The sequence below is a fragment of the Spinacia oleracea genome, chromosome 3 (genome assembly GCF_020520425.1).
Source record: "Spinacia oleracea cultivar Varoflay chromosome 3, BTI_SOV_V1, whole genome shotgun sequence".
In the NCBI taxonomy this organism is placed as follows: Eukaryota; Viridiplantae; Streptophyta; class Magnoliopsida; order Caryophyllales; family Amaranthaceae; genus Spinacia; species Spinacia oleracea.
The window spans coordinates 16,901,489-16,925,060 of record NC_079489.1 but is presented as its reverse complement, the minus strand read 5'-3'; the positions used below and the strand labels follow the sequence as shown (position 1 = coordinate 16,925,060).

Below are 23,572 nucleotides of genomic sequence, written 5' to 3'. Positions count from 1 at the left end.
AAATCCCATGTCGTAGCATTTCATGCAGAATCTATATATAATCTCTGACTTTTTACTAAAATGACGCATGTCACTTACTGGTACAAATTTTCCCTTCAGAAACCTCTTTATTTACTTTTAAATTATCTATCCTTTTCCATTAACTATTTATGTATGTAAAAAAATAATATTGGTTTATAGATTAATAGATAACAAAAAACTAAACATAATAATAATTTCCTAGAGTTGACTGTTGATAATATTTTAGTCGAATCAACTTATTAATGATGGGAAAGTATATTTACTCAACATATTAAACCTATAAAATATGCAATAAGTAATAGGACGAAAATTGTGTGATACTTCGTAGATGATTAACTGAACAAGTTCAAGATTTATTAAGTATTCAATAGATTTATGTAGAGCTATTTATGGGCGGGATGACCCCCTAAACCTGGTCCACCCCACCCGTATAAATAGCGGCCTTGGACAACAATTTATAAAAAAAATTAAAATGTGCAAGCTTATCCCAACCGGTTAATGTTAACGGGCGTGCATGTGCGAGATAGTATTTGCCACGGCAAGCCCGCTTGATATGTTTGTAGAAAAAAGTAATGTAATTATAAGTTAGTCGATTATACTTGTATTTTTTATTATTATTATTTGTAAGTAAAAGAAAACACTGCATTCTTGAATTTTATTTGGTGAACTTTTCATTTTCATCATTAACTTTTTCTTAAAACCAAGCACTTGCTTCTTTATCATATTTTTACAAGAATATCTCACAGATTTGATATTTCGATTTATTTTGTATCATGGTACTAAAAATTTAGAGATTATTTAAGCAAACTAAATTTTTAAACAATAAATAACTAGATAAATTAAATAAAGTTAGTAAGAAAAAGGTCTTAGGATAAATTAACTATTTTTTTACCACCTAAAAAAATTGACAAGTTACTTTTTATCACTTAAAAAATAGAAATTGGACTTTACTCCGTACCACCTATAAAAAAACATCCTATCAAAAAAAAGAAAAATCTAATAAAATAACAAAAATTATCTTTTACTACCTTTTAACTGCAAAAATCACAAAAACATTATATAGACCCCTTTCGACGGCTATATTTCTATTATCCTTCTCTTCTCCCACGATTTCGAGTTTATAACTTTCAATCAGGTCCGGCGATGGCCCCGAGGGCCACCAATGCCCATTTTCGCAGCCCAGTATAAATATTAAAAAAAAGTTAATGCTGCTAATTCAGCCATTCATCTCCCAAAAGTAAGGCTTTTATTTTTCAAGAACTTCAACGCTCATCGTATAACCCCCTAAATTACTCCTTGTTTTCAATATTATCCCAAATTCCCAATTTCAATACTTATATATTCTAATCAACAACTTTCCATTAAACAGTCTCTTGAATTTCAACGGAAGAATTCATCTGATCGCAATTTAGATTATACACCCGGGTGCACAGTGCTCATTGTGCACCCTGATGAACAATCATTGAAAATCTAATGAACATGGAGAATGATTTCAATGTACATGTACTAGTAAAATATTTAAATTATATGTTCTATGAATTTGAACTATATGTTCATTAACTATATGTTCTTTGGGTATGAACAATATGTTCTTTGTATTTGAAATATTAGTTCATTTAAAAACAGTGTGCACAATGAGCATTGTGCATTCGGGTGCATAAACCATATTTTTCTTTCATCAGACATTTCATTCAACAACATTTTCTCGGCTAGATTATTTACCCTTTAAATATTTCTACCTTTCTCAAACAAATCATCAAATTCATTTGAAGAAAAACAAATTGAAATTGAGGATTTTCTTTCTCCAACTTTTTATTGCAATTCGCCAATTCCTAATTTTCGATTGATTATTTAGATTCTCTATTTGGTTAAGATAAGGTTCAAACTTGACTAGCTTTGTCATAAATCAGGGACGCATAGTCGGCTATTTTGACTTGAGGTGATTGTCGAAGTTGTGATAACACAGGAAACAACTCTGAAGAATGAATACATTGTCTGCAAGGTGAGTGTGCACACATTTTGTTCAGAGCAATGAGAACAAATTTCAGAGGAAACTCCTTCACATCATCCCTTCTCGAAGGATTCAATGCTACTGTTGAGCAGTCTGAGACCACCTTAAGTAAAGCCTGCAGAATTGTAAGCAAATCTGTATTATTATTAGTCAAAGCATATATCATTTGAGAAACTAATCTGTTTAAATCAATATTCTTGCAAAACAAACCTTAATGGGAAGATCTCAGAGAAGATTTGTATTTTTGCCATGATTAGAGTTGTGCAAAAATTGGTCCGGACCGAAAAAATGGACCGGACCGAAGGCAATCGGTCCGGTCTTCGGGTCGAGAAATATCAATTTCCGGTCTTCGGTTTGGTCCGGTCCAAAACCCGATTTTGGACCGGATCGATTTTTCCTTAATAAAATATAATATAAACTATTTTACAATTTAATTCTCTCCTTTAATATGTTGTAAATATTACTATATTATGATATATTTTATTTTAGCTTCCAAAAAAGCCTTAAACAATTGATTTTTTATATATATTTTCTTTTTTTACCATAATTTTTTGAAAAAATAAATATTATGTAAAAATAGGTTTACAAACGGTCCAAACCGGTCCGGTCCGGGTTTTGGACCGATTTTTTCGGTCCGGTACGGGTCTGGTCCAAGCATAATCGATCCGGTCTTCGTGTCTTGAATTATCAAATTTCGGTTTTCGTTCCGGTCCGGGTCGGTCTGGTCCGGTCCGGGTTTGGACAGATGCACACCTGTGGCCATGATTATATTTTAACATGATCCTCTCCCCTTTACTGGTCTACGAGGAGGCATTTTCCATTTGACAAATTCTATATGAACTCTTTCTTTTTGGCTGAACCTGTAATTTTCTAATCTCCAACCTTATTTACTTCTTTCTCTTCCATTAAATCCTTATTCAAGTTTTCAATTTCCATTTAATACCCCTCAGATAATATACCACTAAGATATTGAGAAAAAAGTTCCAAATGTAAACAAATGGCTGGCGAAGTGAATGTTCTTTCCTCTCAAACCCACTAGCCAACTGAACTCAACACTGACAGTTGTGTAAGAAACAGCAAAAAACAAGCTAAAGCAAGCATAATACTCCAAAATGTAATGAAGCTAACCTGTTACCTGTATAGCACCATGAGACACAATGTCTTCACAGAGTTCGTTTGAATTGAGAACAAGATTACTTAGAGCACCAGCAGCATTAGCTTTTGTCTTGTCTTCCTCAGGTAAAAGTAGCAGATTTGTTAGTTGATGTATGGAACTTCTAAGTTCTTCATACAGCAAACTATTATGGAACGCTGCATTTGCAATCTGAAACAGCATTTGAAAGAGTAACATTCATATCCCAAAAGTACTGACAATACAAAGATGGTAATCAAAGTAAATGTACACTGGTGGCAACAACTACGTAAAGCAAGATAATAGGTATTGAATCTTACAGCAAAACAGCCAAATTTCCTGGTACTCTTGTCCGTGTCAGCACATCGATCAATGAGTAGACTGATGATTCCATGTCTTGCCTAAGCACCAAACAATTAGGAAACACATACTAGCATGTACATAGTAGGAAGTAAATTACTCTCTCCGTCCCATTTTAATTGCCATGTTTCTCATTTGTAGTTGTCCCAATTTAGTTGAAACATTTCCATATAAAAGTGGACCCTACATAAAATTTACATATAATTGTCTCAACTACATCTCTTCATCAGCAATAAAAAATTCTAAAGAAGTCTTTTCTCTTCCCCCCCCCCCCCTAAAAATCCGTGTTGAAACTCATTTGTTCCATTTAAAATGGGACGGAGGGAGTATTAATTGAAGAATGCCAGGAAAAAAATTATGCAACCACATGTCATCGCTACAGGAGAGGAAATCCCTGTAAGCATAAGGATTGCTTAACAACAGTAAAAGAGTTGAGCTTCAGTCTGTAACCTACCAGTGAATAATAAAAGTAAGAGCTATGTCGACACATGTTTCCTATAGCAAAACAAGCATTTGCACGTAAATCAGGATCTTTAGCAGTGAGGAACTCCTTTAAGCGTGTCAATATGTTTGCCTTGTCGATGTATTCATAGAAACCCTGCAAAACATACATGATACGAGCATTTTCCATCAAAAAAAAATAGCAGAAAAAAACAAAAATCTGTTTATAAACAAACTAACCTTGTTCATAAATGCTAGTTCAGACACGATCATGAGGACATCACAGATGACCCCTTTTGGGCATGAACAATCAAACAATCTCCTTATCCTGGAAGCTTTCAGCATCCCCTTCCGCACAAGATGAATTGCCAATGGTTCATGGCTAGTCATTTTTGCAAGGAATGCCACTGGCCTTTGCATGTCTTTTAACTCCAAACCATCAGCACATCGCAAAATTATGACAGGCAATCCTGCCTGCAGCCAGGAAGAAGGGATTACTTATTAAAAAATTATGGACGAGGAGCATAAAAGCTAAATAAGGCAAAGCTTTCAAGAAGTTGTTTCAATATGATATACTTAATGCTTCCATTTACTGTGAAATGTGCATGAAGAACAGCAGTTAAACAACATATAACTCATTACTCAGGCATGTGCAACATTGAAAATGATAAACTCGTGTAAAAGTTTTTCAGTGAATGCACTCCATAAACTGCAACGAGTTCATGAAAGACAGCAGTAAAACCACTTATAAGTATAACTCATTATTCATACAAGTGAACATGAGTAGTATTCTTCATACAGAAAGACAGGACATACACTTTCATTCTCAGTGCTGGTCACGTAGAATTATGATAAAGTACATGTATAAATTATCAGAAAACATGTCCATAAACTTGCTTCCGTATTCATTCATCAAAAAGGCATACTCCCTCCTTTTTTTTAAGAGATACACTTGGTCGGGCACGGGTATTAAGAAAAAGAATTGAATGAAATAAAGTAATAAAACAAGTGGGGTTGAGTAGATATTTTAATAAGTAAAATAAGTGGCGACCATGTCATTTTAGGGGATGGTGGTGGGGGTGGGGTGTAAATAGATTATTTAATTAGATGGTGGGGTTGATAAGTTACCAAAAATAGCAAGTGTATCTCTTAAATAAATACGGCCGGAAAAGGCAAGTGTATCTCTTAAAAAAATACAGAGGGAGTAACTCATAAGAGTGGTACAATTTGGATAGAGAAATGGTAAAAGGCTATCTAACCTCTAGAAGAATCTTTGTGTACTTTTCCATGTTTTCCTTGATTGCTTTCATAATGTCTAAGTCTTTGCTGCATACTTTTGCACCAGGTGAACCTACATTAAGTACAAGTCCACTGCTCATGGAAGCAGTGGTAGATGGCAAACCAGAGGCATTTTGAATGGCAACAAAAGGAAAGGCAAAAATATCAATCACTGCATTTATGATATCCCTCATTCCACTCTTCCCCCCGCTAGGCCCAACCCAAGTTTTAAGGAGCTTCAGATGAGCATCAGATACCAAGTCACGAATACATTCAACATGTTCCTTCTGCAGTAATATCTGTCGAAACGTCGCAGAGCCACCTGGCAGGCAATGGCTTAAACATGAAATAGCCCACAATACTCCAGTAGGAGATAGCCCAACTAGATCATAACCGGTTGCTTGAGAATCAACACTAGGATTGTTTCCCAGCAAATCTATAAGGAGTTGTGGGAGTCCACTAGCACAAAATTGTTGAACAGCCAAAGGTCCTCCCCATTTTAATCCACATTCAAGCAAGCCAACATATCCATCCTGTTGCCCATGCCAATAGTTGTTCTCATGCTCGATTCTATAATTCGTTTTGAGGAGGTCACACAGAGTAGCAGTTGGAGGGACAAAAGGCATTGCAATGTCAGATAATGAAGACTCAACTGAAGATCCAGTCTCAAGAGATAGAATAGATGCAAAGGCTAGCATGGCAGATGCACAGTGAGGGTGAAATGAAGATGGAACACCATCATTAATAGAAAAAAGTTGCGCAAGTGATGACAGCCTTGACTGCTGTTTCTTTGAGGAAGTAGTCAGAATGGAAGCTGAGTATCTCCTCCGAACCGACTTAAATGATTGAGCAATCGTTGCAAGCAGCAAGCATGAATGCAAAGCAAGACCGTGAGGATTAGCTAATTTGCACTCCGAGCCATTTGCTTCACCAATTTGGGAATTTTTGTTCAAATATGATCCACAAAGAGATATTATGGAGAATATCTCAGAAACAAATGTGTGATCCCCTCCACCACTCACCTCTGTTGTCACAGTCAAAGAACTCGGAAGGCCACAAAGTACTCCCGGCACTGTTCCACTGCGCATACAACACCTCAGTAGGAGCTGAAACAAAAGGAAACCTCATGTTAAATTTGTTTAATAGAATATCAATGTAAGTTTACATGATCGGACTTTTTGAGACACATCTGAAAGACATTCTTGCTTTATTGATTTATAGTTACCGTTTTGATATCTTGAGTTAAGTACAGAAACAAGGTGGTTGCTTTTAGTCTTTGAACAAAATAAAATATTCAACATTTCCACCACATACATGATATGATATCTGATATACTCCTACTAGTAAGGGAAATTCTGATAAGGAAGCAATCTTTTTTTATGATAAACCTGTGAAAGAAACTGACTACCCAAAACTTTTACATGATGAATACAGTTTGCCATTTCCTTTGTCCCTACTACAGGGCTGGTTAGCATTACTAATAGAAGGCCTTTGTTCTTACGTAAAGCAGGATTTCAAGAATCTCTAATAACTTGTAAATTTCTTACAAGACGGTGATAAAAGGAACTCACTTGTACGTGTGACCTCTTGCCTAATCATTTAACTGACACGGATGATTCTAGGGTGTGGTTAAGGAGATTCGTCAGGGTGTTTTTTCGGTTAGTCCTCTATTTGAATCGCCCTCCTAAATATCCTACATTTCCACTAGCAAATTTCATTTGGAAAGCGAAGGTCACTCTCAAGGTAAAAGATATGTTCGGACACTCACTTTGGGAAGGATCAACAAGAACTATATGCTTTAAAAGCGCAGACTTAAAGTTGCCAAGCTAACAATGAGTCTAGCTTACATGTTTTTGTGCACTGTGAAATCGCTAGTTATCTCAGAAAAAGACTCTGTGAAATCTACAAACATGAGATCTGGGAGTGCTCTTCAAACATTCAGGAGATACCAAAGAATTGGGGTAATCTGTAATTTCAGTAGAGTTTCTTTGTGAGGACAGCTTGTCTTCTTTCTATGTTACCCTTTTTAAGTTTCCATAAATTATGTTTTTTTATAAAAACAAATAAAGAATTGTGCACCATTTTAAGTTTTTCACATTCCTGGCTATCAGCAGTAAACTGCCTATTCACACCAAAGGATGAAATAAAAGATCCGAAGCAAAGGCATAATATCAAACCTGGATAGCAGCTAAGAGTACAGCTTCATTGCGCTGATGAAGGCAGTACAATATAGCACAACGAACTGGTTGGGAATACAGAAATTCTCTTGTTATGTCATCAAGAACTTTCTCATAATCGGTTCCAATATCTGGACACCTGTCGTGCTCTCTGATATCAAGTCGGGCTAATGAATGGCTGCGCAAAGAAGTGAGTGGAAATGTCCTAGCTTTCTCTTTGAGTGATAAACATTCCAATGCATTAATTAAAAACCAAAGTGCTCTACACCCTTCCTCAGCAACACGGGCCAAATTACCAGAACCTGGAATCAAACTTGCTCCTGAAGCTGCTAAGCACGCACAAAGTTGATCAACCAAACCACTTGTTTTAGCATGATCAAGGATTTGCTTCAGTATATCAATAGCTTTAGGAGGGACGGAAGGAGAAAATGTTTTAATAGCTGAAGTAACTTGATTTAACATGACTGCAATAGAGGAGGTAGATTCATAAAGAAGTCTACCACTCGAATCTTCTGAGCTACTAAGGACCTGTCATGAAGGTAAAAGTTTCGGATTTGAGAGATCACTTTAACTTTAAGTTAGCTAAAGAATACTCAAATAGAATGAAAAGGAAGAGCACAAAACATTTTGCTAGCAGACTGTTAAGTGCTAAAGAATACTCAAATAGAATGAAAGGGAAGAAGCACAAAACATTTTGCTAGCAGACTGTTAAGTGCTAAATTTGCAGTAAATAGGGTTCAAAAGTGGTTCCACTCCTTCGAAAACCATATATCAAGTATAGAGCGTCACCTTTAACCTTGCCAATAAATGATGGTGACATAACTTTGGGAACCAGATCAATAACAACTACATCAACTAAGCACCACTCAACCTGAGAATTAACTTTTACAGAAGAGAAATTTCCCAGCATAATCACAAAATAAAAATAAAACGGCATTTAAATTGCAAAATAATTTACAAGTCCTATATTGTGCTCATAGTGCAAAAGTCAAACAAGTAGTTGCTCTGGTATCTGACTCATTTTTCTATGAGTGAAGCAGAATACATGTCTGGCAATGCTCTTCATAGAAGAAAATAATGAAACATAATAACACAAGTGCCTTCCAAACAGACAACCTACTTTCTGGTATATGGAAAATTTTCACATAGAACAGTGCAAATGCATATTTAACACAAAACGTGAAAAAACATTCTATTATAGTCTTTTTTATTAGATTATCCTCATTAAATGCAATATATACATAACTTGTCGCATCTATAAAACATCCATATATAAACAGCAAACACCTACTGGAAATTTGAAAAACTACCTGTAAAAACATCTCAACAAGGGCAACCCACTGGGTAAAACATGAGCTCCCAAAGCTGTCTCCACCACCATCAATCAATTTTCTAATAATCATGAAACTCTGCACAAACATAAAGCATATCTCAAAGGGGTTCTCCAATAGAAGGTAAAAAACTCTTTCAGTGGCGTGACAACATATAAATGAAATTGAGATTTTAAAGTGAAGCTGATATTTAGTTGTAAGTTAAAAAAGATCGCGAGACAATTAAGTAGTGCTATTGAGTTTCTTGAAATTACTACTTCGTATGTTCTTTAGCTCTTCCCATAGACCTTTCTGAAGCAGGGCCTAAAATCAGACATCAAACTGTGTATTTGCACGTAGTAGTAAAATAATTCAACGATACTAATTGGTATTTCCAACAGTATAACTGAAGCAGAGACGTTTTTCATTGTAAACAGTGGCGGTGCCAGGATTTCTTGACTAATCAGAATATTCAGACGCACGTAATAAAATCAAACATCATTTTCCAAAATTCAAATTATAGTTAACAATCAGTGTTGCACAAGTGCTATTATAATATAAAAAATAAAAAAATAAAAAATTATAATTGAACTCGACGAAAGGGTGTTTTAGCCTTCATCTCATATGGATTATCAACCTATTATATTCAAAATCACAAGTTTCAATGATAAAGCAACAAATAATTTTAAAGCAACAAAGTAATGATATTGGTGTCTAGTTCCAATAAAGAAACAAAAAAAATACCTTAGCAATCAAGTCATAATCGTCAATCTTTTTTTGGCTAAGAAGAGCTGAAGTCAGCCCAAGAAGATCAAAAATTATTTCATCCCGACTGGTATGTGTGACAGCATAAGCTGCAACTAAGTTTGAAAGAATTCTGAGTGACTGACTCAAATTGAGAATGTCTTCCTTCCTGCCAAAGTTACAATAAAAAATTCATTGATATTGCATAAAGCCAAAAACAGGTGATTCACTTGAGTTTTGACAAAATCCTGAAGAAAATTTTCTTAACCACACACCTCGAATCAGCATTCAGACAAAGCTCTGATACTGTTGTTCTAGCACATTTCTTAATGAAACATAGGAACAATCCAACATTTCAATGCTCTAGATGTTGAAGCTATCTATAATAAAGTATTTGCATTTTAATCAATTAAAAAAATATAAATAAAAATGGCTAATAAACTACGCGAAACAGTTCAAAGTGATATTTCAGTAGGAACACTGACAAGAGGGGGGGTGAATTGTTTCTTGAACTTAGGGTGTTCCTTTGCGGAATTTAGAAATTAAAGGAACAACTATCAAATTAATACGAAGAATGTGAAAACTGAGGAAACTTCTTGATCCTTATCAAGAAGGGAAAACCTCAAACTCTTTTATATATTGTAATCGCTCGAATACAACACACTCAATAACTCGAGTTCCACTTGAACACGAGTTCCCCACTGTAATCCCCTTTGATTACAGTGCTTGCTCCTTTCACACTCTCTTACTGACTTGACTCTAAGTCACTTTAAGGATCACTCAACCCTTACACTCAAAACTCAAGGATCACTTGATCCTTAACCCCACAACTCAAGGATCACTCGATCCTTAACCCCACAATTACAACTCGAATTATGAAAACTCTAGTATTCAATGAAGCTTATGTACAATAAAGGAACTTTAGGAACACGCTCTTTTGTAAACTGACTTTTGATAAAAACTCTTAAGCTCTTTTAGAAATATTGTGCGTTGTCAGTTGTGATTTGAGAAATGAAAAACCTTTTCCTTTTATAGAGGAACTTTCTTGGTCAGTTTCCCATGTTCCCCTCAACGGCCACTAACCAGTAACGTGCACGTTGATTGAGAGAAACAGGGAGACTTCTTCAAACCACTTTTAACACGTTCAATTTTAGAGAAAATAGTGGGAGTAGTTTTAGGAACAAGTAAAAACCTTTTCTTGGAAAACAAGGAATTCTAAATCAGAATCCAATGTTGATTTTCTCAAAATCGTTTTATTTATTTTCCAAAAGATTTTCCTTTATAAAACTTTATTTTATTTACAAAAACTATTTTCTCAAACATATTAAAACACACGTGTTCCTTTTGTTCCATATTATGCATAAACGTTATTAAAATACTTACATAAAATCTAAACATAAACTCATATGTTGTAGCTTCTATGTTGGCACCTTTTGAAGCTTCGCTTGAACGCTTCATGCATTGTTCCTTCTCCGGAACATTGATGATCCTTATAATATATGAGGAACACCTTAATAACTTGCTTAGGATCAGCCGTTGAGGATCAGCCTTCTTTAGGAACAGCCGTCTTTGGGAACAACTGTCTTGGGAACAGCCATCTCGGGAACAGCTGTCTTGGGAACAGCCATCTTGGGAACAGCCGTCTTGGGAACAGCCGTCTTGGGAACAGCCGTCTTGGGAACAGCCATCTTGGGAACAACCGTCTTGGGAACAGCCGTCTTGGGAACAGCTGTCTTGGGAACAGCCTTCATTTGCAGACTTGATCGATTCGTTAGGAATTCCCTGCATTGCTTAGTGTTTGTTCCACATGCTTAGTTTGTCCTACTCAGGCACTCCCTAACTTAGCAATACAAAAACACACTTAACCAACGATTAGGAAGTTTGCGTTGTCATCATCAAAACTCAGAATCAACAATATTCCCCCTTTTTGGTGATGACAACATAAGCAAACTTTTACCAAAAAAATCAACTTATTTGCAATCCTAAACAAGTTTTCAAAAAAAATAGAAATGAAAAATTACGGGAAAAATAAAAGTGAAACAAATTGAAAACTTAAAATAAAATAAAATCTTACAGCAGCGAGAAGTGAGGCAATGAGGGACATGGAGACAGGTAAGATCAAGTTAAAAAGGTTTGCATTCTTTTCCCCCTGTTGGCATTAACAAAAAGAAAAAATACAAGGCAAAAATATAATATTCATAGCGCCCCACGATCAACGTTTGGCAAACTAAGTTAGCCTCAAAGTCAAGTCTCAACATGCATAATTAATTGTAAACATAATATATAACAAAAGAAATCAACCAAGTTTTAGAGATGCAAGCTTTAGGTTCCACATGTTCTAAAAATAAAAATAATGATGATGTCACCCAAACTGAGGGTTACATAAAGAATAAAATAGAGAAAAAAAATTGTTCCAAACAAATAAAAAACCAAGGTAACAATCAAAGTAGCGGATCAGGTTTAAGGGTGAAGGGTTTAGTCTTAGGAACAACATCAATGGGTTGAGGGACTTTGGATGCCTGTTCCTTTTCCTTTATAATATCCTCCTCACCTTGTTCCCCCTCATCATCCTCATCCTCACAAGAATTTCAACAAACAGAGAGCTGTTCACCCTAGGAACCACGTTGTTAACCTTTTTTTTTTTTTTTTTTTTTTTTTGGTATAACAACGTTTTCCCTTTAATATAGTACATAACCCATGAATCCTCAATATTAATTGCAAACCTCGTCATCAAATTTGCATCATCAACCGGAATAAGGTAAATTCCCCCTTAGAACAATCCGTAATTCTTTTTTTCTTTTTTTCTTTTTTTTTTTTTAAAATAACCACACCAGCCGACTGCCGCGGATTCTTCGCGGGTCGGTGGTGGTCCTCTTTGTTTTCTTCGGCGACCTGAGCAGGAGGGGTGGTTGATGTGTGGGCGACCGTCGGGGCTGGGATAAACGTGTATTTGTTGGTGTGGGGGTTGAGTAGTTGAGATCCATTGGGATTGTTTCCATTGTTTTCTTAGATGTTGGGAACAGGAAGAATTTGAGGATTAAGAAATAAATTTGTGAGGTTTATGTATGTGGAAGATAAACAAAAAAAAATTTCGGAAAGAAAAAATTTCGAGGAAAAAAAAAGATAAAGATAAAAATAAAAATAAACGATAACTGAAAAATTGGAGAGAATACAGGAAAAATTATAACGGTAAACCTGGTTGTGGAACAGCTTATTTTTGCATCTCGTATTATTGATTCATTTATTTAATCATGTATTATGCACTTTCATTATGTAGGTTGATCCCTAACGATGGTAAACTTCAGCTATGCTTTCGCACGTAAAATTATGAATATATATTAAGGTCAGGCATTTAATATTAAAGTTTATACCTTTAGAGGATCTTCCTGCTTCCTTATCTTAGCTTGATCATTCCCAGTTCCAGTCTCATTTTCTCGTGCTTCTCTCTGCTTAAAGGTTTAGTCAAGATATCTGCAATTTGATTTTCTGTTTGACAAAAATCCAACTTAATTAAACCTTTTTCTACATTATCCTTAAGAAAGTGGTGTCTAATATGTATGTGCTTGACCCTGGAATGGTGAACTGGATCTTTAGAAATACATATTGCACTAGTATTATCACAATAAATCGGAACACAGTCATATATGATACCAAAATCCCTTAGCTGTTGCTTTATCCAAAGGATTTGAGAGCAACATGCAGCAGCAGCTACGTACTCAGCTTCAGCTGTGGATAAAGCAACAGTGTTTTGTTTCTTGGAACCCCAAGAAACCATGCAGGGACCTAAGAATTGAACCATACCTGATGTGCTTTTACGATTTACCAGATCACCAGCATAGTCAGCATCAGCATATCCTCTTAAGTCGAATGTTCCACTTCTTGGATAGAACAAACATAGATCGTCTGTTCCTTTGAGGTATCTGAGAATCCTTTTTACAGCAGTCATGTGAGACTCCTTTGGGTTTGACTGGAACCTTGCGCACAAGCCTACACTGAATGAGATGTCAGGTCTACTTGCAGTTAGGTAGAGCAGGGATCCAATCATTCCTCTGTATCTTGTTTGATTCACACTTGTTCCTCTGGGATCTTCGTCTAATCTTGTGGTTGTTCCCATTGGTGTGTGATTCACTTTGGCAGTTTCCATTTCGTACTTTTTGAGGAGTTCTTTCACGTATTTCTGTTGGTGGATCATGATTCCTTCTTTGGTTTGTTTGATTTGCAAACCGAGGAAGAAATTTAGTTCCCCCATCATACTCATTTCAAATTCGCTGCTCATTAAATTTGCAAATTCCTTGCATAAAATTTTGTTAGTTGCACCAAATAATATATCATCAACGTAAATTTGTACAACTAACAAGTCTGCTCCTTTTGATTTTAGAAATAACGTTTTGTCAATTCTGCCTCGTTTAAAATCATTTTGCAAAAGGAATTTAGATAATCTATCATACCACGATCTAGGCGCTTGCTTCAATCCATAAAGAGCTTTATCAAGCTTATAGATGTGGTTGGGAAATTCAGGATTTTCGAAACCAGGAGGTTGTTCCACATAGACATCTTCTTCTAGAAAACCATTTTAAAAAGCACATTTGACGTCCATTTGGTACAGTTTAAAACCCATAAAAGCAGCAAAGGCAATCAAGATTCTTATAGCTTCTAATCTAGCAACAGGAGCAAAAGTTTCTTCGAAATCAATACCTTCCTGTTGATTATAGCCTTTGACCACTAACCTTGCCTTGTTCCTTATGATTGTTGCATGTTCATCTTTCTTGTTCCGGAACACCCATTTCAGTCCTATCACTTTCTGGTGCTTAGGTTTGGGTTCCAGGTGCCACACCTTGTTCCTTTCGAACTCATTTAGCTCTTCTTGCATGGCTGTTATCCAATTAGCATCTTCCAGAACTTCGGTGTGATTTCTTGGCTCTATTGTGGAAAGGAACGCATGAAAGGCACAAAAGTTTCTGAGTTGAGACCTTGTTTGAATTCCCTTTCTAATGTCGCTAACAATTAGTTTCATTGGATGGGAGCTTTGATGTTTCCATGGCTTAGGTTGAAATTGAGCCACAGGAACATCCAAGGTTGCTTCCGTCCTTTGAACGCCTTGATTATCTGCTTGTTCCTCTTGCATAGGAACACCTTGATTCTCTACTTGTTCCTCTTGCATGGGAACACCCTGATTTTCTACTTGTTCCTCTTGCATGGGAACACCCTGATTTTCTACTTGTTCCTCTTGCATGGGAGCACCTTGATTTTCTGCTTGTTCCTCTTGCATGGGAACACCCTGATTTTCTGCTTGTTCCTCTTGCACAGGAATTCCTTGATCTTTCTTATGTAGTTCAGCTGGAGAATCTTCCTCATCATTATCTGTAAGGCGAATCAAGCCAATATCGAAATTCTCCGTCTCCTGAACTTCATTAGCATTATTAGTTTCATCAAGAATAGTATGTACATTTTTAACTCTTCTAAAAGAGTCTTTAAGAGAGTTGTTCCTGACAAGCAATTCCAAGAACCTACCTTGTACCTCATATCTAACATTATTTAGGTAGGTCATGTGATCTTTATTGGGCTCCAATGCCTTATTACTTTGTTCCTTTACTACACTAAGCTTTTCAAAAAATACTAGAGTTTCAATTGGTGATTCAATTAACCTGTTATTAGACAAAGATTGAGAGGTTGTGGAACTTACCTCGTTTGATGGATCTTGCATTGTTCCATCAATCTTTGCCATGAGGCACAGGTTGGCAGTTTCTTTTTCTGGTTGGTCATCATCGTCCTCCGAGTCTGTAACATCTCCCCATGCTGCAATCATTGCCTTTTTGGAAAAGGTGGGTTTGTTGCATCTTTCTTTGAGCCGATCCTCTCCTTTTCCTTTTTCATTTTCCCACTGAGGGCACTCCCGGATTTGATGGTCTGGATCACCGCATTTGAAGCATCCTTGGCCGGATTTGGAACCAATTGTTCTTCTTCCGGAGTTCCTTCCTTTTTGATTTCCCGGTCTGAGGTTTCTGTATAATCTTTTCATCCTTCTAACCAAAGTGGCAGCCTCTTCTTCATCCGGTTCTGAATCCTCCAGTTCCTCAGCCTTGAGAGCAAGACCTTGGTTCTTGGGATTCTCAGGAACAGTTGATCCTAGATGTAGTTCATGTGTCATTAAGGATCCTGCCAGCTGCTCAATGTTGAATTTGGTGAAATCCTTGGTTTCAAACAATGCAGTGACCTTGGTTCTCCATCGATCATCTTGAGGCATGCTCCTTAGAATTTTCCTAACCTGTTCATCAGAGGGAATAATTCTTCCAAGGGAAACAAGTTCATTAGTAATGTTAGTGAACCGAGTAAACATCTCCTGAATTGTTTCTTGTGGATGCATTTCAAAACGTTCATATTTAGACATCAGTAAATCAATTTTAGAACGTTTGACCTCATTTGCTCCTTCATGTGTTACTTGAAGGAGATCCCAGATTTGCTTTGCGCTCTTGCACCCCATAACTCTATTGTGTTCATGAGGTCCAAGGCCGCAATGCAAAATCTTAACAGCCATAGCGTTGATTTCATATTTTTCAAAATCTTCTTTCACAAATTCAGAAATAGGTTTAGGAACTACCTCATTTTCAGCATTGGTTTTTGTTACCTCGAAGTTACCGACTTCTATGACTCGCCAAACTTGATAGTTCTCTGACTTGATAAAGATCTCCATTCTGTTCTTCCAATATGTATAGAATTTTCCATTGAACATTGGAGGTCTTTGAGTTGAATAACCTTCTTCGAGTTTCTCGTGAGTGTTCATACTTTCCAGGAACTTTTTCTCAACAGGGTTTCCTGTATTTTTGTGAGATCCTGCTCTGATACCAACTGATATTCCAGTAGGAACACTGACAAGAGGGGGGGGTGAATTGTTTCTTGAACTTAGGGTGTTCCTTTGCGGAATTTAGAAATTAAAGGAACAACTATCAAATTAATACGAAGAATGTGAAAACTGAGGAAACTTCTTGATCCTTATCAAGAAGGGAAAACCTCAAACTCTTTTATATATTGTAATCGCTCGAATACAACACACTCAATAACTCGAGTTCCACTTGAACACGAGTTCCCCACTGTAATCCCCTTTGATTACAGTGCTTGCTCATTTCACACTCTCTTACTGACTTGACTCTAAGTCACTTTAAGGATCACTCAACCCTTACACTCAAAACTCAAGGATCACTTGATCCTTAACCCCACAACTCAAGGATCACTCGATCCTTAACCCCACAATTACAACTCGAATTATGAAAACTCTAGTATTCAATGAAGCTTATGTACAATAAAGGAACTTTAGGAACACGCTCTTTTGTAAACTGACTTTTGATAAAAACTCTTAAGCTCTTTTAGAAATATTGTGCGTTGTCAGTTGTGATTTGAGAAATGAAAAACCTTTTCCTTTTATAGAGGAACTTTCTTGGTCAGTTTCCCATGTTCCCCTCAACGGCCACTAACCAGTAACGTGCACGTTGATTGAGAGAAACAGGGAGACTTCTTCAAACCACTTTTAACACGTTCAATTTTAGAGAAAATAGTGGGAGTAGTTTTAGGAACAAGTAAAAACCTTTTCTTGGAAAACAAGGAATTCTAAATCAGAATCCAATGTTGATTTTCTCAAAATCGTTTTATTTATTTTCCAAAAGATTTTCCTTTATAAAAATTTATTTTATTTACAAAAACTATTTTCTCAAACATATTAAAACACACGTGTTCCTTTTGTTCCATATTATGCATAAACGTTATTAAAATACTTACATAAAATCTAAACATAAACTCATATGTTGTAGCTTCTATGTTGGCACCTTTTGAAGCTTCGCTTGAACGCTTCATGCATTGTTCCTTCCCCGGAACATTGATGATCCTTATAATATATGAGGAACACCTTAATAACTTGCTTAGGATCAGCCGTTGAGGATCAGCCTTCTTTAGGAACAGCCGTCTTTGGGAACAACTGTCTTGGGAACAGCCATCTCGGGAACAGCTGTCTTGGGAACAGCCATCTTGGGAACAGCCGTCTTGGGAACAGCCGTCTTGGGAACAGCCATCTTGGGAACAACCGTCTTGGGAACAGCCGTCTTGGGAACAGCTGTCTTGGGAACAGCCTTCATTTGCAGACTTGATCGATTCGTTAGGAATTCCCTGCATTGCTTAGTGTTTGTTCCACATGCTTAGTTTGTCCTACTCAGGCACTCCCTAACTTAGCAATACAAAAACACACTTAACCAACGATTAGGAAGTTTGCGTTGTCATCATCAAAACTCAGAATCAACACAAAGGATTACAACTAATGCTGTTGACAGAAACATATATAGAACACAAAAGAACAAAATGACTAGGCTATTAAAACTGTTAGATAACTCCTATTAACAGATCGAAATCTTGTACTCCATGGAGAATAAATTAGACAAAAGTTTAGTCAACAAACGTACATAATCAAATTGAAGCTATGAAAGCAGAGACACTAAATATTCCTTTACCTGATAGAGTTCCCTATTCCTTTAGAAAAGATTTTGACTGGCTCCAGAATGAGTGTTAAGGCCTCCTTTTTTTTGCCTATCACTTTCGCACCTTTGATGGTGCGAGAATTATTTTCCAGCCTATCTACTGGTTGACTGCCTGAACAAAGTATTCATTCTTGACATAAGATAACAGAATAGGTAACTATAATTAAGATGATTATAACCGAATCCTCAAAAAAATATAAAAAAGATGATTATAGTGGCAACTAGAATTAAGCCCGTGCGATGCACGGATCAATAAATTAAAATTACAACGGGAATGCATGATTTGTTAATATTTCACGTAAAAGACGGTATTTGAGTCTGTCATAATAGCCTTCGTTAATGAGTCAGTCAGTCACATTACGTGCATCAGTATCCAAACAATCGAAAATGATAAAGGTCGCAACATGCGACCTTTAAGCCGTGTCACAATGATGACATGGCATGCTTATGTGTCATGATTTAAATTGGAAACTAAAATATTTAACTTATATAATCTATTATATACCTTTCAAAAAAAGGTAGGAAAATCTTAATATTCTAATTTGTTTCCTTCTTTACATTGATTACCTTTTTTATATATTTTTATAGTAAAAATATTGAATTGATAGTAAAAATATTCTGATGACGCATAGCCTACGTGGCGCCTGTATGTACCAATGAAACTGCGACACGTAAGATTGCGACAACTAAATGTTGTCGCAACTTGACCTTTATCATCACCCCAAACAATAACTACATGATAGATTCAGAATAACATTTGACAATAGGACAATAGAATTTCAGCACAGTATGATAAGATTACAATTACCTGTAGGCCCAAGAGATGCCTCTGTCACGGCCAAGTCAGACTCACTGGGTCGGGCATCAGAAAGAATTCCTGATGAATTTTCACTATCAGAAGCACAAGGGGTATGATTATTACCTGTGCCAGTAGCAATTATTACAGTTCAATAAACTATAGTTGCCTAACAAACAGTAAGCTGATTGTAGGTGATTGGTTACTGGTAAGGCCTTAATTTCAGGAGTGACAGTCTTAGACCGTACTGGTAGGGAAGTTCTCAGAGCTTCACCTTTCCGAGCAGCTTCACCTTTCCGAGCGGCTTCACACCCCATTGGCGGCTTTATTGGAGAAAGCAATTCCTGGGAAATAATTAAGGAAAGACCAATATTAGTCATCTACCAAAATTATTTGAAAAATGCCAACACCTGCAAAACAAGACCCCAGTACCCTTGTCTCCAAATCATCTGAAGAATCTTTAATAAACGGGTGCTCAAGAAGGCCAGGCCAAGAAAGTCTTTGCTGTGGGACCTGATACACAGAAATGAGATAATAAATAAATTAGTATGAGTTCCAGTCAGACTATTCAGGAGGCTAAGAAAACAGATGTGATGATGTAAATGACCTTATTAAGTAATCCTTTCAAGAAGCTTTTAAATTCTGGGCTCATATTTTCATGATATCTAACTGGGTCCTGCAGATAAAGGAAATAAACTCACGCTTTGGTGGAGCTATAATTTATATCCCTGATAACATCAGCAGTTTAAACTTTAAACTGTAAGTAGTACCTTGATAACAAGTTGTATAAGTTCATAAACTGAGTTGGCAATAAATGGAGGTTGGCCAACAAAAAGCTCATACCTGGTGCACAGGCAAGTTATTGAAGTCAAATATGATTAACTTTTTACTATGCTGATACAAGTATTAAAATGAAATGATAACCAGTAATATTTTGAGGTAGGCTGTAAGCCAATGATATCATTCAGGAGGTTGAGGTAAAGTTGGTTACGCATATGATAATGTCGAGGTACATACAAAATCACTCCAAGAGACCACAAGTCAGCTGTCTGATTGTATGGTTGTTCAAGAACAAGCTCAGGAGCCATGTATAATGGAGTACCTGATACAGTCAGATGCGTATGAGCAAAAGAAACAGCAGTAACATTTTTCATGGATACATGACCAACTTCTTTAACCCTTATCTTTCTTGCATTGTTTGGGCCTGGTGGGAAATTAACAAGGGGTTTGACAATGTAAAAGAAAACTAGCTGAACAACATAAAGGGGGAATTAAGTCCATAGAAAAACAAGCAAAAACCATTTGCATCAACCATAATGAACTTCGAAAGTAGAAGTTAGGTCCAAGTTTACCAGCAAAGCAAACAAATCACAAAGCTGACCTTTAATGGAGCGAAGTACAACAGTGTTCATTGACATGGCACGAGCAAACCCAAAATCGCAAAGCTGAAGTAAAGAAGACCACATATAAGTGCAAGCAGAAACAAAATTCGGAAATGAAACGGTAGTACAATCATATCAAGTAACACCAACTTAACCCATTTGTCTTTAAGGAGACGACCACAATCAGTGGGAAAAGGGGACTCATCCTTATGCTAACAGCTAATAGAATGATTGAGAAGCAATGACAATAAAAGGCACAATCAGTTTACTGAGCCATTTCAAGTCAAGCCATTATAGTATAAAACCCAGCGAATAGTGAATCTTTGACTCCTTCTCGGACAATTAATTATTACAGTCATACTCATATCAATCAGACTATGTCAATCCGTGAAAATACAAGCAAGTTGACTTGAAGTGAACTAGTGAAGAGTTCAGATACATAATGTTTCTTGAGCAATGAATGTAAACAATGACCAAAGAAAATGATGATAGAAACTAAGGATAGGTAAATGGCCGAAAGTAAATATGTCAGGCGAAAAGTAGAGTAAATGGACAGTTTCTGTATACCTAACCTTAACAATGGAGCCTGAACCAATAAGGATATTTTGCGGCTTCATGTCCCTGTGAATAATTCTGTTGGAATGCAAGTAATACAGCGCTTTTACCTGGAACTTTGGCCAGCAACACAATCAAAAACCATTTTTTTTCATTTCAAGTGAAACACATCAAATATCACACAGTACTTTGATGCGAGGGAATGTAGAAAATTGAGAACCACTTTGAAGAGAAAAATGATACGAAGTAGATAAATAAAAGAAACCTAAAGATGAAACTGTACCAACTGCTTTGTGATTGCTTTAACTTGTTCTTCAGGCAGGCACTTATATTTCTTAAGGACCTCAAAAAGTTCACCCTAGACCATAAATAAATTCCATCAATTCTCATACACGAAAATACTAGAGAAATGCAAGTAGTAGATGCCTTAACATACTTGTGCAGTATGAAAGGGAACAATAATATTTCTTCAATGCATGCATCAAGGTCCCCAAGTTATTTCAAGTCCAGCACTATTCATACAGACAACTGTGGTAAGACATGCACCTGCAGTTTGCCTTTCAAAAATTTGAAGGGGGAAGAAAAAAACCTGAGCAAATTCTGTGACTAAACAGATTTCTTGTGCAGTCTCGAAGGAGTCAAGCATTTCTATAATATTCTCATGTTTCAGCTTTCTGAGTATCTGTAATTTACATGAAAAAAGTCAGTGTTAAAGTAAACATCAGTAAGTCAGGTAAATGTCACAGTGATTATATTATAGAATGGAATAGATGACTACAAACAAATTGCTCCTGCAAAAAGATCTGAGGACAAGCAATTGAAGAACAAATACACATAATAACTGAAGGTAAAACAGAAACACTTCTAATTTGCAGACCTCAACAAAATTGAACAGCATGAGCTCAGGACACAAGGGCAACGAACAGGATAGATAATAAAGGGAAATAGCACAAGAACAAATGTAGATTTGTTTTAGTGTATGTTCAACATATTTGCAAGAATTGCAACTAAAATATTTTCAAGTCCATTGTCTAAGAATTGTTAAATGTAAGTCTCTGGTACCAAACCCATAATGCATTTATGTGATATTTGTAGGATAACTTATCAAATCAAACCTCGAGTTCTACAAAAACCTTCCTCAAATTTCAAAAGAAATTATGTTATAAAAAGTACACAGTTACACGCACCTAGTGTCTGTAGTAAAGCTAAGAATTTACACAATAAAAAGGGAATTGAAGAAACCCCAGGCTTCATCAAGACATATAAACCGTGTAGCACGCAAAATTTATGTCACTCTATCCTAACAGATCACAATACATGTTCATCTGATCACATACAAATATCAAATGTAAGCATATGACTTTTTGAGCATTTACTAAGACCAGTGACCGATACTCGAGATTGTTCTGGGTTAATCATAATTCAAGATTGTCAAACATGGAATAATTGCTGTTACTGTTTCCTTACTTGGATCATTTGGATAACACTTCTACATTACAGTTTCAACAAACCACAAACCTTCATTCCATTTTCAGCACCAATCATCATTCATCAAGTACGTAATACGAATCAGAAGTACAGTAATTCAGAAAATTCAACTATAATTGCAACTCATAATTCGAATTCCAAAGTCCAAACTATCCATGCATTCAACCAATTGCCATTTTTGGAATAAAATTAATCAAAAAATCTGCATAAATCACCTCGATCTCTTGCCTAAGATTGTGAAGATCTTTATCACTGTTCCCATGCTTCATTATAAACTTCATAGCAACAGTCTACAATTTTACAAACCCAAATCACTAACTAATCCGCCGGAAAATTATATAACCCCTAAATAAAAAATAAAAAAAATAAAAAGTTAACCTGGCCAGTGAACTTTCTTATTCCCTTGTAAACTTTGCCAAATTGTCCCTCGCCAACAAGCTTAATGACGTGATAATTTTCAACCCCCATTTCTTCCGATCTTTGACGCAATTTGATGAATATGCTTGAAATCAATAAGCTTGATGTTGGAATTTAAAATTGCAATGCGATTGAATTAGCACAAATTCTCGGTTAGGGTTTACAAAATCCTGCGAGGGGTGATTCATTAACGGTATCGAAGGGTGGAGTTTTTGAATTTTGCCGCTCCCTTGATTTTCAAATTTTTTTGTCAAAGGGTTTTAGGTCATATTGTTTGAATTTATTAATACCCCGAATTTTTAAAACTCGATTAATTATGCTTAATTATTTTTATTTAACTTAAAATCATTTTAAGTCCTAAATTCGAACTTTATTTTAATTAACGAAGTTTTATTTCGCTTGAATTTTTAATATTGTTACACGATTTATTTTTCAGTTTATAATTTAATTTCAAATTTACGAGATTGAGCTATTCTTTAAATATTAATTATTTCGTAATTTATTTAGAATTTTGAATAATTTCGAAACGTTCTTATTTTATTCGGAAATTAAATTTATTTTTCGTTAACGATATTTTTTTTATATATAAAGAATTATTTTAAAACTTGATTTTAATTAAACATTTCTACTTTTATAAATTTCTGAAAATTACAACAATTTCTGAATTTTTGCCTAATATTGTGAAATTACGAAAATGCCCTCAAGGAACCAAAAATTCACTTTTTCCCTCTTCCCTTGCTCTCCACGTATAAACCAGGAAGGAAATTTCCTTCCCTCCTTCCCTCAATTCTGTCCAAATTCAACCCCTTGGACCCCAAGTAAACTTTTCAATATTGATATACAAATTGCATTTCCATTTCAGGAAATTCAATCAAAAACAAATCCTGATTTTCAATTCTCCTCCTCATCTCTGCTTCGAACCATCACCACCATTAACCACC

The 23,572-nt window shown here is 35.9% G+C and overlaps 1 protein-coding gene across 3 annotated transcripts; it reads right to left on the bottom strand.

The window, feature by feature from the left end:
- Positions 1–1,802: 1,802 nt before the first annotated feature.
- LOC110805816 (serine/threonine-protein kinase TIO) lies at positions 1,803–22,848 on the bottom strand. 3 transcript variants are annotated; one of them, XM_056839159.1, is made up of 22 exons: positions 22,593–22,848; positions 22,430–22,504; positions 21,316–21,408; positions 21,010–21,084; positions 20,744–20,842; positions 20,171–20,234; positions 19,807–19,891; positions 19,560–19,632; positions 19,397–19,465; positions 19,222–19,302; positions 19,064–19,133; positions 18,802–18,915; positions 17,967–18,105; positions 9,475–9,643; positions 8,731–8,829; positions 7,421–7,948; positions 5,225–6,349; positions 4,206–4,439; positions 3,979–4,122; positions 3,485–3,565; positions 3,168–3,356; positions 1,803–2,147 (listed from the first exon to the last, which is right to left on the bottom strand). In XM_056839159.1, the coding sequence occupies exons 1-22, from the start codon at positions 22,680–22,682 to the stop codon at positions 1,902–1,904; spliced, it is 3,942 nt and encodes a 1,313-aa protein (XP_056695137.1). In that variant the 5' UTR covers positions 22,683–22,848; the 3' UTR covers positions 1,803–1,901. The 3 variants fall into 3 exon arrangements, with proteins under 3 accessions (XP_056695137.1, XP_056695138.1, XP_056695139.1); XM_056839160.1 differs by having other exon boundaries at positions 20,744–20,836; XM_056839161.1 differs by having other exon boundaries at positions 2,005–2,147; positions 3,161–3,356.
- Positions 22,849–23,572: the final 724 nt, after the last annotated feature.